General features: G+C 42.7%; 1 protein-coding gene across 1 annotated transcript in view; it reads right to left on the minus strand.

Moving 5' to 3' along the window:
* The window catches only part of RAB31 (RAB31, member RAS oncogene family), a 114,074-nt gene that overhangs the window by 29,527 nt on the left and 66,792 nt on the right, over positions 1-17,755 (minus strand). Inside the window, exon 5 of the mRNA XM_060118866.1 lies at positions 17,183-17,289. Within this exon, the coding sequence (XP_059974849.1) occupies positions 17,183-17,289 (107 nt within the window). The remainder of the gene's footprint in view (positions 1-17,182; positions 17,290-17,755) is intronic.

The following is a 17,755-nucleotide window of genomic DNA, read 5'->3' on the forward strand; positions in this document are numbered from 1 at the left end:
GCAGCCAAAAATATATAAATTAATTTATATAAAAAATATAAATGTAACATAAGTTGATATAATAAAGTGCTCAAAACTATACCTGGCACATAGAAGGTGTTTACTTAATACATCTTTACAAAGATGGCACCACTTTCTTAGAGAATGCCAAAAACATAGAGGAAATGAAGCAAGTGGAGGAAACAAGTAAGTAGGAGGCTCAAACTTCCTCAGAGCCTGAGTACATTTATTTGACTCATGCCCCTTATTTTACGGCCCAGGAAGGCTCCCAGGCCAGTCATCACTATTCCACAGAAGAACGGGGGACACAGGGTACATCATTAAATACACTAACCACCATAAATCACGCCAAGAGTAAAATTACATCATAGTTTAAAGTCCTAACTCCATAAGAAAAATCTGACATTAATTCTGAGTAACTTTTATTCAAAGTTGGTGCACAACTTTTCATAAGCCACGGATATTTCTTGTTCTGTAATATTCTTATCCATGTTCTCTGCACACTTTGGTTTGGATTGTTTGGATTTTTAAAAATTTATTTGTAAGCGCTCTTTGAATACTAAGGAACCTATCCTTTTGTAATATATTTTCCACATTTTTTTTCAGCTTAGCATTTGTATTTAGACATTGTGTGTGGCATTTTTTCCACACAGGAGTTTTCATGTAGTCAGACTTATTGATCACTTTCTTCTATGACTTCTGAGTTTTGTATCATGATTAAAACAGTTCATTCCAATTCCAAGATTATTTTAAAGATTCCACTGTTTTCTCTAACTTTTATGGTTTTGTTACTTTACAGTTAAATCCTTGATCCACTTTGAATTTATTTTCTCTCATTTTTTTCCCTAATTATCCCAAAACCATGTATTGAACTATCCCCTTTTTTGGACTTATTTAAATATCATATTTATCATATACTAAATATCCCTATGTATTTCACCCTATGTCTTGATTCTGTAGTCTGTTCATTGATTTTCTGTCTAGTTCCCTGACAATGCTGTATTGTCTTACCACTAAATCACTAAAATATATTTCAATATGTGCTGAGATTAGTCCTTCCAATACTATTTTTGCCTGTTTGTTTTTCTAGGTGAATTTTAAGATCATTTTGTCAAAATCTTTTAAAAATGTAACTTTAAATTATCTGAGGTAATTTGCCTGGAAGCTCAGTGAATTCATGATGCAGGTGCACAAAAGTCTTCATTAATTTAGAGCAAACTGACATTTCTACAATACTACTCAGTTTTCCTATCCAAGGAAAAAGCACCTTTTTTGTCCTATCCTAGAACTGTAACATTCATCTATATAGGTCTTGCTCAATTCTTGCTAAATTCATTCCTAGGAATTACAATATTTCAAATTTTAAAAATGGCACACACACCAAAAAAGTCCATTACTCATTTACATTGTTACTTATAAAGAGGGTTTTAACTTCTACTTGATTTTCTAACTGATATAGTAAAGAATAGTTCTTTTTTTTTTTTTTTTTAATCTTTGGCTGCTTTGGGTCTTTGTTGCTGCACGCAGGCTTTCTCTAGTTGCGGTGAGCGGGGGCTACTCTTCATTGCGGTGCGCGGGCTTCTCATTGGGTGGCTTCTCTTGCTGTGGAGCATGGGCTCTAGGCACGCCGGCTTCAGTAGTTGTGGCACTCGGGCTCAGTATTTGTGGCTTGCGGGCTCTAGAGCGCAGGCTCAGTATTTGTGGCGCACGGGCTTAGTTGCTCCGTGGCATGTGGGATCCTCCCGGACCAGGGCTCTAACCCGTGTCCCCTGCATTGACAGGCGGATTCTTAACCACTGCGCCACCAGGGAAGCCCAAGAATAGTTTTTGTATATAGGCAAAGAACAGTTCTTCAGTAGATAATCTTGGTTTTCCTAATCCTGCTTGCAATTAAAGAAATTCACATGAAAATGAGGATCGCATCATTCATGCATCAGACTGGCCAAGATGAAAACGTTTACTATCTGCAGTGCTAGCATGTGGAGACAGAGGAGGGCTCAAACACTGCTCGCAGGGTAACCATGTGATTCCAAAGTTCGTGGGTAACTGCATAGCAGCCATGTCTCCTAAGAAGTTTTCAGGTATCTTGGAGCAGGTGCACAAAAGTCCTCATTTTCCCAGAAAAGGAAACACATATGTCAAAAAACAAGACATTTTGATGCTAAAAACAAAGAGACAAAATGACGTATATTCAAGCTTCCCGCACTTCTCTCTGTCACATTAACAACCATCACTAAGCTTCTCTAAACGTCTTCAGAGGACGTCCCATGCATCTTGTAGGGCATCAGTCTCAGGTGTGTTCTACAGACCTCCTAGCCCATGATTATTCAGGGCTTGTTAGAAATGAATATCCCTGTGCCCCAGACCTACTGAAGCAGAATGTTTAGTGGGCACATGCCAGAAATAGGCATTTTAGCAGCTTCACGACAGTTTCTTATGCTTTCTATAGCTTGAAAACAACTCTTTTAGAAGGTAGACTGTAAAATATTGAGTTTGGTATTTCTGCCGTCTATCCTATTCATAATCTGATACTATCAAGTCCAGAGTTTGGAAATCTGTATTAAGATGACTATATGTAGGACATAATAAAGTATACATTCATCAGGCACCATTTTATAAGTGATAAAAGAATAGTGGCCTCATGAGCTCTTCCCAACAGAAAACTTCTGGTGTTTCTGGTGTGTTCTAGCGTGTATATTATATTTCTAAAATACCATACCAGCAATAACCAAGCATTTTATATTCTGCCAGACTCCTGGGATATGACAGTTACCATTTCACTGAAAAATGTTTGCCCTATAATTTTACTCTCTCCTCCAACCACAGCCCCCTTCCAGCCAAGGGTCAAACTGAAGCAACCAACTAAGCTGGCCATGAGGACGCAGTAAGGCATTGTGAGCAGGAGAGGCTGTTGAATGTCTGCTGGCATTATTTTTTTCAAAACCCTCCCATGTGTTTAAGGCATTCTAGCCAAAAGCAATACATTCCACCAAAGCCCATCAGAGGAAGGCTTCAGGCTGTTTGCAAAGGCTGTTATGTGTCATGAAGTGGTCTCCGTCTCCCCAGCTCCCTCAAGCAGCCACTGAAATGAATAATCAGGGCTTACTGTGCTCCTACCAGCTCATATTTTCTCTAAATATCCAAGATATTTGTGTAGCACCCAGAGGAGGCAACCATGTTAGCAATAATTAAAGCAGCAAAATCTCTGTTCAAAATGTCAGTTCTTTTAGACCCTCAGATTGGTTTATCTGCCAGGTGGAACTAAAATTTAAATGAACTTAAAAAAAAAAAGAATTACTACCTTCTCAATAAATATCTGATTGGACAATAACTCTTTACGATGATCTAAGCGCTTACAGTTAAAGCACTTGGCATGTGTACCCTGGGAAGGATTTCTGTTCCCAGGGGGCCAAGCCTGCTTATTAATGTGTCTGCAAATGCTATTAACCTGGGGCCAAATTCCTGGTGTCAGGTTCAAACAAGCAGTGTCAGTTTCCTGCCACAGACTTAGATGGACTGTTTCTCATGGAAAATGCCAGAATTTGAACCGAATGAGGACTGAGCAGAAAACACAGGTTCCCAATGGGGGCCTGGCCATTCCTCTGCTTCCAAATACCCCTTCTCCAGACAGAAATGTAGGCTAGTCCCAAGAGGCCAGAGAAACCATTGGAAAAAATCATTAGCTCCAAATTCTCTGAGCAGAATCAAATCAGCTGCCATTTATTTTCTCTCGGTAGATCAGAAATTATTTTCCCTCTTGGATCCTGTTCGTACTTCTTAGGAGAGGAACACAGAACACACATCGGCTCTGGGACGGACTACCTGGGTTTACAGCTGGGCCCTACACCTTCTCAGCCACAGGACCTGGGCAAGCTCTTCAGTCTCCATGCCTCTGTTTCCTTATTGATAAGATGAGAGAATGATTGTAACTCTCACTGGGCTGTGAAGATTCAGTTAAACTACTTATAATAGTGTCTGGCACATAGTAAGCATTCAATTCAGGTTGACAATGATGATAATGGTGATGATGGTTAAACTTGTTTTCAATCCACTGCCTAAGTGAACAGTATATAAAGATAAGTAAATATCGTGCCATTTGAAAGTAACCACTGACATAGCTGTATTTCTTCACAGAAGTCACATTTCAAACTCTTAAAGGTCTGGGCAATATGTAAAGTGAAAGGGGAAAGATTGTTGTATCTTCTAAGAAAATCTCCAGCAACCAAAGCTTATCCCTCTGTTTAATCATACATCAGTTAAGAATTTTTTAAAACATCCCTCCCCTGCCCTGTAAAGAAGGTTACAATGATCCCTATGGTTCTGGATTAAAGTCAGAGTTATCAATATGAACTTATGTTTATCTTAATATAGATACAAATGGATACTTACAGAAATAATTATAGGTATGTGTGTATGTATACTCCTGTTAGCATACATACGTATACTTCCCAGCTCTGTTCACCCAGAGGGCCTAGACTCAATGACACCCCAGTAGCAATGAGCACACCCAGCCCAGATCTTGGTTTCTAAATACCCTTCTCCAGTAAAAGGAATGAGGGCTGCTTGGAGAAATGGCTGAGTCTAGGGTTGTAGCCTAAACCATCCAAGATGGGCCTGGAACATCTTATTGTGTCAGAAAGTAAGGAAGTACTCAAAACCCAAAATGATGTGCAATGTTAAAGGGACACAGGTGCCAAAAGAAAGAGCTCCCAGCGGCCAAAGTGGGAGCAATTTGGGTAACAAATTAAATGATACAATACTGCATTATAACTTAAAGTATAAAATAAATATCCATAAGTCCACACTGATATAAGTAAATGACTGAATAAATAAATTGGGGGTGAGACAAATTTCATCAGCAGAAGAATTACAAATAATTTATGTAGGGACTCCTCCCTCGAGGAGGTGGAGGACAAGCCTTACCCTTTGAGTGAGGGCTGGGAACAGGGACTGCCTTCCAAAGAGCATGGTAAGCAAAGCGGGGGAGGGTAACTTTACAGTCACCACCTCAGCCAGGTGATCAAGGTCAATATCATCAGGGATGACAAATTGTGTTGATAACATGAACCCCTGCTATGCTTAATTAATAATAAAGTAATGAAAAGAGCACTTTACCCTTGTGGTCTTCCTCCCCAAAACACAAACCCTCAGTCTAATCATGAGAAACACATCAGGCAAACCCCAATTGAGAGATAGTCTCCAAAATATCTGACTAGTACTAAAAACTGTCAAGGTCATCAAAAACAAAGGAAGTCTGAGAAATTGTCCCAGCCCAAAGGATCCTAAAGAGACATGGCAACTAGATGTAATATGATATTCTGGGTGGGATCCTATAATAAAAAAGGGATATTAGGGGAAAAGTAATGAAATCTGAGTAAAGTATGGACTTCAGTTAATAATAAAGTATTATATAAAGTATAATAAAGTATAATGTAGGTTCCTTAGCTGTGACAAATGTACCACAGTAATTAATGTAAGATGCTAACAACAGGGAAAACTGGATATGGGGTATATGGGAACTCCATACCATCTTTGCAACTTTTCTGTAAATATAAAACTATTCTAAAATAAAGTTTATTTAAATATTTTTTAAAGCAGCCATAAAAATAAACACTCCCCAACACACACATGTAGATTTGCACCCCAACACTCTCCTAATCTCCACCAGACCACAACTCACACATCCACACCCACACCCTACACTCTCAGGAAACCTTCCCTGGGGCCAACAAATATAAGTTATGGAGATTCCAGACCATATCAGAAGTCCAAGACCATTTATCAAGACTCATGATAAAGCTGTGATAATTAAGTCAGTGTAGTATAGGTATGAGGATAGGTAAGTCGGCTTGTGAAACAGAATAGAGAGCCCTAGAAACAGACCTGTGCACCCAGGACACGTGATACACGACTGAGGTGGAATTCCAGTGGGGAGAGAATGGACTTTACAACCAAGAGTGCTGAGAAGACTGGATATCCACATAGGAGAAACTAGGCAGCACACATAAAATCAGTACCAAGTGACTTAAAGACAGACAGGAAAACAAAACTGTAAAGTTTTTAAAAGATAATCAACAGGGCCTCCCTGGTGGCGCAGTGGTTGAGAGTCCGCCTGCCGATGCAGGGGATACGGGTTCGTGCCCCGGTCTGGGAGGATCCCATATGCCGCGGAGCGGCTGGGCCCGTGAGCCGTGGCCGCTGGGCCTGCGCGTCCGGAGCCTGTGCTCCGCTGCGGGAGAGGCCACAACAGTGAGAGGCCCGCGTACCGCAAAAAGAAAAAAAAAAAAAAAAAGATAATCAACACAGTGGAATATCTTCATGATCTCAGGGGTGCAGAAAGATTTCTTAAATGATTTGCCCTCCCTCGACCATTCCCCCAAAAAAAACATAAAGGAAAAAAATTGATAAATTCTCTTAGGTACGAATTACAGGCTTCTGATGCTGTAAAAATATAAAGAGAGGGCTTCCCTGGTGGCACAGTGGTTAAGAATCTGCCTGCCAATGCAGTGGACATGGGTTCCAGCCCTGGTCCAGGAAGATCCCACATGCCGCGGAGCAACTAAGCTCGTGCGCCACAGCTACTGAGCCTGTGCTCTAGAGCCCACGAGCCACAACTACTGAGCCCACGTGCCACAACTACTGAAGCTGGCGTGCCTAGAGCCCATGCTCCACAACAAGAGAGGCCACAGCAATGATAAGCCCACGCACCACAACGAAGAGTAGCCCTCACTCGCCGCAAAAGAGAAAACCTGCGCACAGCAACGAAGACCCAATGTAGCCAAAAATAAATAAATAAATAAATAAAAGTTTAAAAAATATATATAAAGAGTGAAAATACAAGACATAAATTTGAAGAAGATATTTCAACACATACCATCAAATTAGATAGATAGATAGATAGATAGATGAATAAACAAGATGAAGGTAAATATCCCAAGAGAAAAAGTGGCAAAGTCTTGAACAGGCTCTTCACACAAGACGAAACTTGAATGGCCAATAAATAAAAACATGCCAACTTCCCTGGTAACTGGGGAAACGCAAACTGAAATTCTTATCAGATCTCTCTCCATGTCCTGGCGTCTTACAGCACTAAGGGTGTTGAGTAGCAGGAAGCCTCCTGCACTACCGGTGTCCTCTTTGGAAAACATTGGCATCACCTAGTAAAACTGAGCTTGCGCTCACCCTGTGACTCAGCAATTAGACTCTTACACACCTGAACCTAAAGGAATGCTAACACGTGGCGCTATGAGATATGCAAGAATGTTCAAGAAGCAATGTTCATAATAACAAGGCAGAAATAACGCAAATACCCATCACCTGTAGGATGGATAGATAAGCTGTGTTGCACTCATCAAATACAACCGTGCACAGGACTTCCCTGGTGGCGCAGTGGTTAGGAATCCACCTGCCAGTTCAGGGGACACAGGTTTGAGCCCTGGTCTGGGAAGATCCTACATGCCGTGGACCAACAAAGCCTATGTGCCACAACTACTGAGCCTATGCTCTACAGCCCGAGAGCCACAATTACTGAGCCCGTGTGCCTAGAGCCCGTGCTCCGCAACAAGAGAAGCTACCACAATGAGAAACCTGTGCACTGCAACGAAGAGTAGCCCCCACTCGCTGCAACTAGAGAAAGCCCGTGCGCAGCAATGAAGACCCAATGCAGCCAAAAATAAATAAATAAATTTGTAAATAAAAATTAAAAAGTAAATAAAGTGTATTAAGACTGCCTTTAAAAAAAAAAAAGTGTACAGCCGTGGAAACGGACAAGGTACAGCTAACGTTCGTTGTGATGAAATCTCCCAGGCATGTTGAGGTAAGAGACAAACCATCATATAATACACTCAGGGTTATTCCATTTACACAAAGTTCAAAAACAGGCAAACCTAAATCTATTGTTTAGATATGCAAACATGGGTGGCAAAGTACAAAGAAAAAAAGTGATGGTTATCACAAAAGTCAGAGCAGCAGTTACTTCTGGATGGGGAGAAGGGGGTGTGATTGAGTAGGTACAGAGCTGTTCATTTTATTCTTTAAAATTCGTATTATTCTTTAAGACATATGTAAATGTTTTATAGATTCTTCATTAAGAATACTTTATAACTGAAACAGAGCAATTCCAGATCCCTCTCTGGGGAGGTCAGTCTTCAGTTCCTTCCCTCCCACTTGGATAATAGCAGTAGATGCTACACAGCATCAGAAGAAGGTAGAAACATGGGAAGGTGCATCTCAGGGCACAAAAGGCACATTTTAACAGCGCAGACTCTACTCTGCTTCCTCATCTCATGTAAGGAAAATGCTGGATGTGTTATTCATTCATTTACTTGTTTGTTTGTTTATGTTGTGTTGCGTGGCTTGTGGGATCTTAGTTCCCCGACCAGGAATTGAACCTAGGGCCACGGCAGTGAAAGCTCTGAGTCCTAACCACTGGACTGCCAGGAAAGTCCCTGGGTGTGTTTTAATACTTGCCATGATATTTCCACACCTTGAACAGTAGTGGCTTTTGATGTTCGTTGGCTTTTTTGCTTTTTAGTATTTGGAATAAATTGGATTTTTATCATCTAACATCTCAAGTTCTGTTATTTGGTTTGTATAGTTTTAAACGAACTCTTATACCCATTTTTGGCCCACTGTCAAGACTGGAATGAGTTTTGGAGTCACACGTAAGAAGTGAAAGCAATTCATATATTCTTAGTAAAAAACTATTTATTTCCAAATATATTTTTCATCTACTGAAGACCTCAACTTTCTCCCCAAAACTTGAAACCACTGGTGCCTGATGATTTCTGATGGGGTTGGCATGTGTTTCAGGAAGCTGCACAGGGGGTACTGAGCCTGCAATGTCCAGCTCTCACCCTGGTTTCCCGCTCTAGATGACACAGGAAATTGCAAGAAGCCTTACTTGCTCAAGAATCCAGAGAGGCCCCCATGCCTACCATGGTGTTGGCAGATAGGTTCCATCGCTTTAGCTGGTGGTGACTACATGCAGCTCTGTGTTAAGAAGAAGCCTGAGACCACAGAGGCTCAGGAGAAGACAGAGCCATGACTGATGGGCGATGGAGCCCGGGGATGAGAGACAGAAGTAGGAGGCAGGACCTCGGGGGTTTGCCACCCTGGCCCTGCGCCTTGAGCCCAGACACTCTGCATACTTTTAAGCCACTCACCACCCACCCATCTTCTCCCCATTCCCGAGGGCAGACGATCAGGTAGATACTCTTGATGTCCCCCCCTACCCTGCCATGACACCTATCAAAGGCCCTCCCACGCCCATGCCTTTGTCCATGATCTTCCCTTCCTGGAATTTCCTCCTACCCGACTCATCCTAAACAGCCCAGCTTGTGACACATTTTATCCAGGAGCCTTTCCAAATCACCGCCTGCAACTACGGACTTTCCTTTTCCTGAATCCCTTTGTCCTTCCTGCACCTTAACTTTGGAACTTTATTAAACATAGCCTTGTATTACTCATTAGATATTTTCCTCCCCCTGTATATCCCTCTTGGCTCCCCAAATAGAAATAAATAGCTCTAAGACAATAATTTCTTCTCTTTTCTTGTACTTCCCATAGTACTTTGCTCCACACAGAACTACCAAAAGTTATTTGCTAACCGAATAACTGAAAACTGGTAGAATAAATAGCCTTCCTCGTCCCCCAGCCTAGTTTCACTTCTACCCCAGCTGCTCTGTTCTTGGAAGACGACCTCTACTCTGGGAGAAAGGTCTTGACTCATCGGCAGCAGCCCAACCAATCTCTCACAATGTTTCTCTTGCAGACACCAGAAGTGTTGTTATAAGGTCTCAGAGACCCTGATTCCATTCCTCAGGATTCCATCCCTGATCATCTCCTGGGTTGTATTTAGTGGGGGGGAAGGGAGGAACCTTGGGCATCCCCAGGTCATCACTCACCACCTCTCCAAGCCCCAGACTCCACCACTACTTTTGGTGGGTAACTTCCACCTGCTACTATGGGCAAGATAAAATAAATCAGACCTCAAAGGCTCTCTCCTATCAGCACTTCTACACCATCACTCCTTCACCCTTTCTGATTCGTTCACAGCCCTAAGGATGTCAGGAGACCCCTGAGCTTGAACCCATTAGAGGAAGGCCAATGTCTAAGTGATCAAGAAAGGCAGGAAGAGTTCCTAATCTGGAGAGGTCACAGGGGGGTTTGTGTACAGAGTCAAGAGTCCAAAATCGGGAAAAGAAAATCAAGGAAACAGAACTGGAGCCTGCTATGAGGTAGGGGTGGGGTGGGCATAATTTCTCCAATAAATTACTTATTATGATGGCTACGGATCAAGGCTGCTTGAAAGGCTGATGGGGAAAAGTGAAGGGGGGGGCCTCCCTGGTGGCGCAGTGGTTGGGAGTCCGCCTGCCGATGCAGGGGATACGGGTTCGTGCCCCGGTCTGGGAGGATCCCATATGCCGCGGAGCGGCTGGGCCCGTGAGCCATGGCCGCTGGGCCTGCGCATCCGGAGCCTGTGCTCCGCAACGGGGGAGGCCACAACAGTGAGAGGCCCGCATACCGCAAAAAGAAAAAAAAAAAAAGAAAAAAAAAAAAAAGTGAAGGGGGGATTCTGGCTGAAGTGTCAGGGCTGGGATAGGGAATCCTCTTCTTCCTCTAACCTCAACACCTGGAGGATCCTTCCCCCCATCATTGATTAAAGCAGATGGTTCCTGAAATACCTGCAGTGCATCACATGAAAGCACCCAAGCAAGGTGATCCTAATTCCTGGCCCAAGCCAAGGCAACAAAATACAGGCTGGATCTGGGGGAGTCCCAGCATCCAGGAGGGGGCTGGGTGCAAGATGCTGGTCCAGCGGCATCTGATATGAATCAGATGGAGGCAAACCAACCCACAATCGCATCTTTTTTCCTGATGACTATCACCATGAGGTGCAAAAAATGGGGCAGAGAACTGGAGCTGCTTCTGAAGGGGACAAGATGGTGGGTCAGTGGTGCTTCTTCCATATCCTGAATGATGCTGGACCACTGTTTCCAGCCTCCGTGAGCTCTGAAGGGCAGTAGGGAGGCCCAGGCAGGTGTGGCCTGCAGTCAGAAGCCCAGCCAGGTTCCAGGGCCCCGTCCCTCTTCCCTCGCATCAACTCCTATCACCTAAGGCAATGCTTTTGCAAGTATGGCCCTTGGACCACTCGTAAAAGAACTGCTTTACAAAATGCATTTGTCCCCAGCCTGCTCCTGCCCTATTGAATCAGAATCTACGGAACTGAATCCTGGAATCTGAATTTTAACAAGTGTGCTAAGCAATTCTTATGTTCATGGAACTTTTAAAACTCCTAAAGCGAGGTGATCTATTTCTTTTTTTTCTTTTCAAGACTGGTTTGCCCAAAATTTCCCACCAGGCCCAGGACAAGGCTGTGCAGTCTCTGGCAGGCTCTCCAGACTTTCTGAGAAGGTTTCTTTTCTCTCTAGACCCCAGGCCAAATGTGCCCTCATCAGAGCCACCTGGAATTAGCCGGAGGCCTCGTGTTACTAGTTCAGAAGCCTGGGACCCGCCCTGCTCAGCACACGTCAGCAAATGGTCACTGTCCGGGCTCCAAGCTGGCTGCGCTCCTCCAGCCGGCCACCTCAGGCCCTGCACAGTCAGTTCAGCGCAGGCTCTCTGATTTTCTTTCAACTATGTATGTTCCTAAAATGTCCCCAATTTGCAACATCCCCTCCCAGCATCAGCAGATGGTAAGGAGAAGGGAGGTGCCCCATCCCCTAGGCCCCATCAGGAGTCACACACACTTCTCCCCAAGGCCCGTCCTCACTGGGGAAGGAGGGGGCAGGAAAGCAGGGAAGGGATGTCCCCGGAGCACCTGCTGTGCACAAGCTGGGGACAGTCTTCTCACGCACAGTATCACCAACTCCGGTTTGCTTCCTCGCCTGGGTTCAGAGAGACCACACATCACTCCAACTCTACAATAATCTGAGCCCGAGGAGATTCTGTCTAGAATTCTTCAAGATATTCAGGAAAACCTCTCACAAAGATCAGGAGCCTTAAAAAAAAAAATCCAAACTGGAAGTCCTGAGGTCCTCTGACCAGATGCCCGTAAGGGCCTTTCATGCTGGGATGTGGTCAGACCCTTCTACCCTCTTCTGGAATATTGGTGGATGTGAAACCCACTGACCCCATGATCGGCATCTCCCCTGCGAAGCACTTCTGCACACAAGCCTCCAGCGGGCTGAGTCAAGTTCAGGGAGTTAATCCCATTTCAAGTCCAGGCACTTTCAAAATACGCCAGGCCTAGCTCTGCTCAAGGATTTACAAGCTTACACAACCAAAGTCTGTTAGGTGAGCCCAGCTCCCGCTACACACACACACACACACACGCACGCACACACGCACACAGGCATGCACATGCACACACACACCAAATCTACATACTCTCCTTCTCCAACCCCCAGTGAAAAAGAAACTATAGTCTTGTGGCAATTACAGAAGAGCAAAGTGTTTTAGATTAGAGTAAAAGAAGGTCAAGCTCTAAATAAGGTCTGGGGTGTAGAGACTTGGCTAACTCCCCAGAAAAATCGTACCGGCAGGCGGAATCTGGAGCAGCTGGATTGGTTGGCCAAGAATGCAATTCCACTGCCATGGAAAGGAGTCAACAGCAGGTGTCATTAGGCTCGCAGGCCTATCGTTTACCAGACTATTTCTGTCTAGCGGGAGAAAGTTTATCCTCTGGGCAAGGACCAATCCACCAGGCTTCCCCTTCCCCGCTTTCCTAAATGGGAGTTTTTAATATAGTTCCCGTTTTTCTTCTGTACAGTGGGTGTGGCGGGGGAGTGGTTAAATTCATCCTTTGGCTCAGTGCGTTTACAAAACTTTAGTTAATCATATATAATATACATAATATGCATGTATATGTGCACATATACATGTCCACACACACACACCACTGCCTAATATTTACTTACTATTTTTATCTAAATCCAACTTTGTTAACTGAAATTTGTACTGGGGTAGCTGTGGATTCACACGCAGTTACAAGAAATAATACTGAGAGACTCCTTGTACGCTTTGCCCTGTTTCCCCAAATGGCACCGTTCTGCAAAACGGTAACATCACACCCAGGATACTGACACCAATACACTACATCTTGTTCAGATTCCCCTGGTTTTACTGGTGCTTGTGTGTGTGTATTATCACTCATGTAGGTTCGTGTCCTCCCCACAGAGAGGTGGACATTTCCAGCATCACAAGGATGCCTCGTGCTGCCCTTTTATGTCCATGCTGTCCTTCCCCCTCCACCGCCCACCTCACCCTGACCATAACCACTAATATCCCTCTAATTCTAAAATGGTTTCATTCCCCAAAGTTATATAAGTGGAATCATACAACATGAAACCCTCGGTACTGGCTTTGTTCACTCAGCATATTTCCCTGGAGGTTCGTCCAGGTTGCTTGTACCCGTTTTGTTCCTTTTCACTGCTGAGTAGTATTCCACGGTGTGATGCACCCTGGTGTGCCCACTGAAGGACATCTGGGCTGATTCCATCACAGATAAGGTTTCCGTGGGGACTTCCCTGGTGGCGCAGTGGTTATGAATCTGCCTTCCAATGCAGGGGACATGGGTTTGATCCCTAGTCAGGGAACTAGATCCCACACGCATGCCACAACTAAGAGTTCGCATGCCGCAACTAAGGAGCACACGTGCCTCAACTAAGGCCCAGTGCAATCAAAAGTAAATAAATAAATAAATAAATTTTAAAAAAAATTTTCATTAACTTTCATGTGCAGGTTTTCTGTGAACGTAAGTTTTCATTTCTCTGGGATAAATGCCCAAGAGTGTGATTGCTGGGGCATGTGATAATTTTACATTTAGTTTTTAAAGAAATCGCCAAAGTGTTTTCCAGAGTTTTACACTCACATCAGCAATGTGCGAAGGATCCAGTTCTTCCCCACCCTCACCCGCACTAGTTGTTATTCCTCTTTCTTATTTTAGCCATTCTGATGGTCTGATTATAACATTCAACATCTTTTCAGGGCTTTGCTCAACATCTTGATATCCTCTTGGGTGAAATGTCTGCTCGTCTCTTTTGCCCATTTTAAAATCAGACTTTGTTAAACATTAAGTCTTCAGAGTTCTTTATGTAGCCTACATGCTACTCCTTTGTCAGATGCTTGGTTTGCAAATATTTGCTCCCAGCCTGTACGTTGTCTTTCATCCTCTTCACGTGGGCTTTCACAGAGCAAATGTTTTTAATTTTGAAGAGGTCCAATTGATCAATTTTTCCTTTTATACACTGGGCTTTTGCTATCAAGTCTAAGAACTCTTTGCCTAACCCCAGATTCTCAAGATTTTCTCTTAGATTTTTTTCTAAAAGTTTCTAAGAGTTTTACATTTTACATTAAAGTCTATGATTCATTTTAGAGTAATTTTTATATAAGGTGTGAGGCTAGGGTTGAAGTTATTTTTTTCCCTCTTTTTTAAAGTTTGGCAGTTCCTCAAAGTATTAAATACTGAGTTACCAAATGACCCCCAAATTTTACTCCTACGTATACACCCAGGAGAAATGAAAACATATGTCCGTATAAAATTTGTACACGATTATTCACAGCAGCACTTTTCATAATAGCCAAAAGGTGGAAACAACTTGAATTTCAACTGGTGAATGAAAAAATAAAATGTGGTATATCCACACAATGGAATAACAGTCAGCCATGAAAATGAATGAAGTAACTGATACAAACTTCAACATGGATGGACCTTGGAAGTATGCTGAGTGAAAGAAGCCAGGCACAGAAGACCACATTTGTATGATTTCGTTTATACAAAATGTACACAAAAGGCAAATTAATAAAGACAGAAAGGTAGATTAGTGGTTGCTAGGGGCGGGAAGGAGGTGGAAATTGGAAGTGGCTGTAAATGAGCATGATGCTTGTTTGTAGAGTGGAGATGTTCTGAAATGAGATGTGAGGCTGACTAGACGACTCTATACATACACAAAATTCATTGAACTGCATACTTAAAACAGATGGGTCTTATGGTTTGTCAATTATCTCAATAAAATATATTAAATGCTTAAAAATTTTAAATTTACTAGCATCAAACTGGGTTTTCTTGTTGAGTTAATCAGAGGTTTGAAGAAGAATCACAAAGGGAGTTATGTCCTTGATTCAATAACAAGGAGAATTTAAGAGAAAAATCTAAGAGAGTTTTGTGTCTAACAAGAGATCCACATTCCACCCTTTAAACCACAACTACGGGAGCTGGAGAAGCCACATTCAGACCCACTGAGGCCAAACCAGGGGGCGTGGGCTCATGGGACAGTGACCCCATGATGTCACACTGGAAGCTGGAAGTAGTACTGGATCGTCTCCCTTTGGGGATGGAGTATAGATAAGCAGACAAAGCAGAATGTCTGCTGAGGAGAATGCAAAACAGTGAATTCCACCCTGAGAAACGGTGTGACTTTGGTGCCAGCGGCCAAACCAACATGTCACAGACATCAGGCTGGACTTTTCCAGGAACTGCCCCTCTTCAAAACCACCCACCCTCCCATTCTTGTGATTATGGTGGGAGAAAGCATCTGTCCCACCCACATCCCCTCCCTTGGCCGCAAATGCTTTCTCATGGGGCAATCCTTTTATGGCAGTGTAGAAACAAAGAGAGCGCCAGGCCAGGATCTTTCTAGAAACCAAAGCTGGAAGATATCAAATACCAGAGCTAAAGGCACCCTTGTTTTTTTTACCATGTGGATCCTAGTACCTTCCAATAAATTCCCCTTTTTCCTGAAATTAATTTCAATTGAGTTTCAATTCCCTATAGTCAAGAGTCCTAACTAATTCCATTCACGTTTAAATCGTTTTCTGCTTAAATTGTCATCCATTAGTTCTCCCACAACACACAAGGCTTAGTTCACTGAAAGTCGCACCTTTATCACAATTCAATGGTGTCAGATGAGAGCAAAGGCTTTCTCTCAGCAGAGGCTGCCTCCACCCACCCACCCCACCTCCTTCCCATGACAAAAGTTAAACCATTCATCTGGGAATTCTAGACAAGCAGGCTGTTTCAGGATTACAGTGCAGAAGGCAGAGATCTGAACTAAGTCTGGGGAGTTTAAAGATTTGTCCAGCCCCCAGAAAAACAAACAAGTAAGTGGTGGTTATGGCTGTTACTATAAACCAACCTGATGCAATGTGATATAAAGCTTCTGAAATCCCAAAGAAACAGAGCAACTTGGCAAAGGCCATCTTAAGGGCTTTTGCAAGATCTATTCCTGTTGTTCATTACACTTTGGTTTAATCATGTTTGGATTAGCAAAACCTGAAGCTTGTATCATTGTCTTTACGAAAATCAACTACTCGAATTGCTGATAATTAAATTAACCAGGGGATGGAGACAACACAAATTCATTGTTTTCTTTCTTCTTTCAGTTTTATTTAGTAAAAATAGTTAGCTTATCAGGCTAGATAAAGCTATCATCACAGCTCTAGTCTACACAGACTGGGTCCCTACAAACCTCTGTCCTGGCAGAGGAAGTTCAACATCCAGTGTCTCTGGGAGAAGCCAAAATGTTCACATACGATGCATCAAATTCAGATCTTAGAACAAAACAGTGAGATCATATAGACCTGGCTACATCCTTAAGTTAAAGTCTAGAACTAAGACAAACAGGGATGCAGTGGAAAATGTGAAGAATTCTAACCCTCCTCACCATATGAAAATGTTACTAAAATGGTAATAGTAGTAATAATGACAAAAACAACAGAGAAGGTCACAATAAACAATAATAAGGGAATTCCCTGGCAGTCCAGAGGTTAGGACTCCGAGCTTCTACTGCAGGGGGCACGGGTTCGATCCCTGGTTGGGGAACGAAGATCTTGCAAGCCGTGCGGCATGGCCAAGTAAATAAATGAATTAATTAATTTAAAAAAATATTAAAACCATTTAGCCCAAAGACATCTAGAGTCAGGGGTGTAACTGTACTCTGTACAGGAGATTTGATTTAAATATTCATGAGTGGGTGCTCCCCCAAATGTGCATCTCCCTATTATTTTTCCCTCAATTCTATTCTGGTTGAATAAATACCACCTTGATCACCACAAGTGAATGACATCAATTAAATTATGACACTGAGAACAGACTTAACCACACAGTTGTGACAGCCTTTTACGCACAGACATTCAGGATGGAGGACTTGAACTGCATAGACATTTTTTAAATGCATCTTACCTAATATCTGAGAGGTCGCACTTGTTTCCAGCGATAGCCATCACAATGTTTTCTGGACCATGTTCTTTCAGTTCTTTCACCCATTTCTTCAAGGTATGAAATGAATCCTAAACCAAAAGTGTAAATCAATCTTGGGAAAGACCCATCAGTGTAATATCTGAACCATGTAGAAATACAAACCCAATATAATTTAATGAAGAAAAATATCTTCAGGGGGCACACGAAGGTTAACATACTACCCCAACCTTGGCACAAAATTTAATATTAGCTAAGTTATACTTACAGGGCCTGTAAAAAGTTCCCCTTCTAAAATGGAAACTTGAAGTTAAGATAATCGTATTAGTAATTTTCTTTTATAGATAACATTAATGTTAGCCTTACCTCAACTTGAGTAAGACAAAGCTATGGGACTGAACCAATGTTCATGCTTAATCAGAAAAGAAAAAATACACACACACACACACACACACATACATACATGCGCATAAATGCACGCTTTAGAGTCCTATTTTCCTAACTGCTCTTCCCTCACAATCACCTTCAGGAAACAGCCAAGGTAGCCACTCCACTTAG

The sequence above is a fragment of the Mesoplodon densirostris genome, chromosome 15 (assembly GCF_025265405.1).
Source record: "Mesoplodon densirostris isolate mMesDen1 chromosome 15, mMesDen1 primary haplotype, whole genome shotgun sequence".
Taxonomy (NCBI): Eukaryota; Metazoa; Chordata; class Mammalia; order Artiodactyla; family Ziphiidae; genus Mesoplodon; species Mesoplodon densirostris.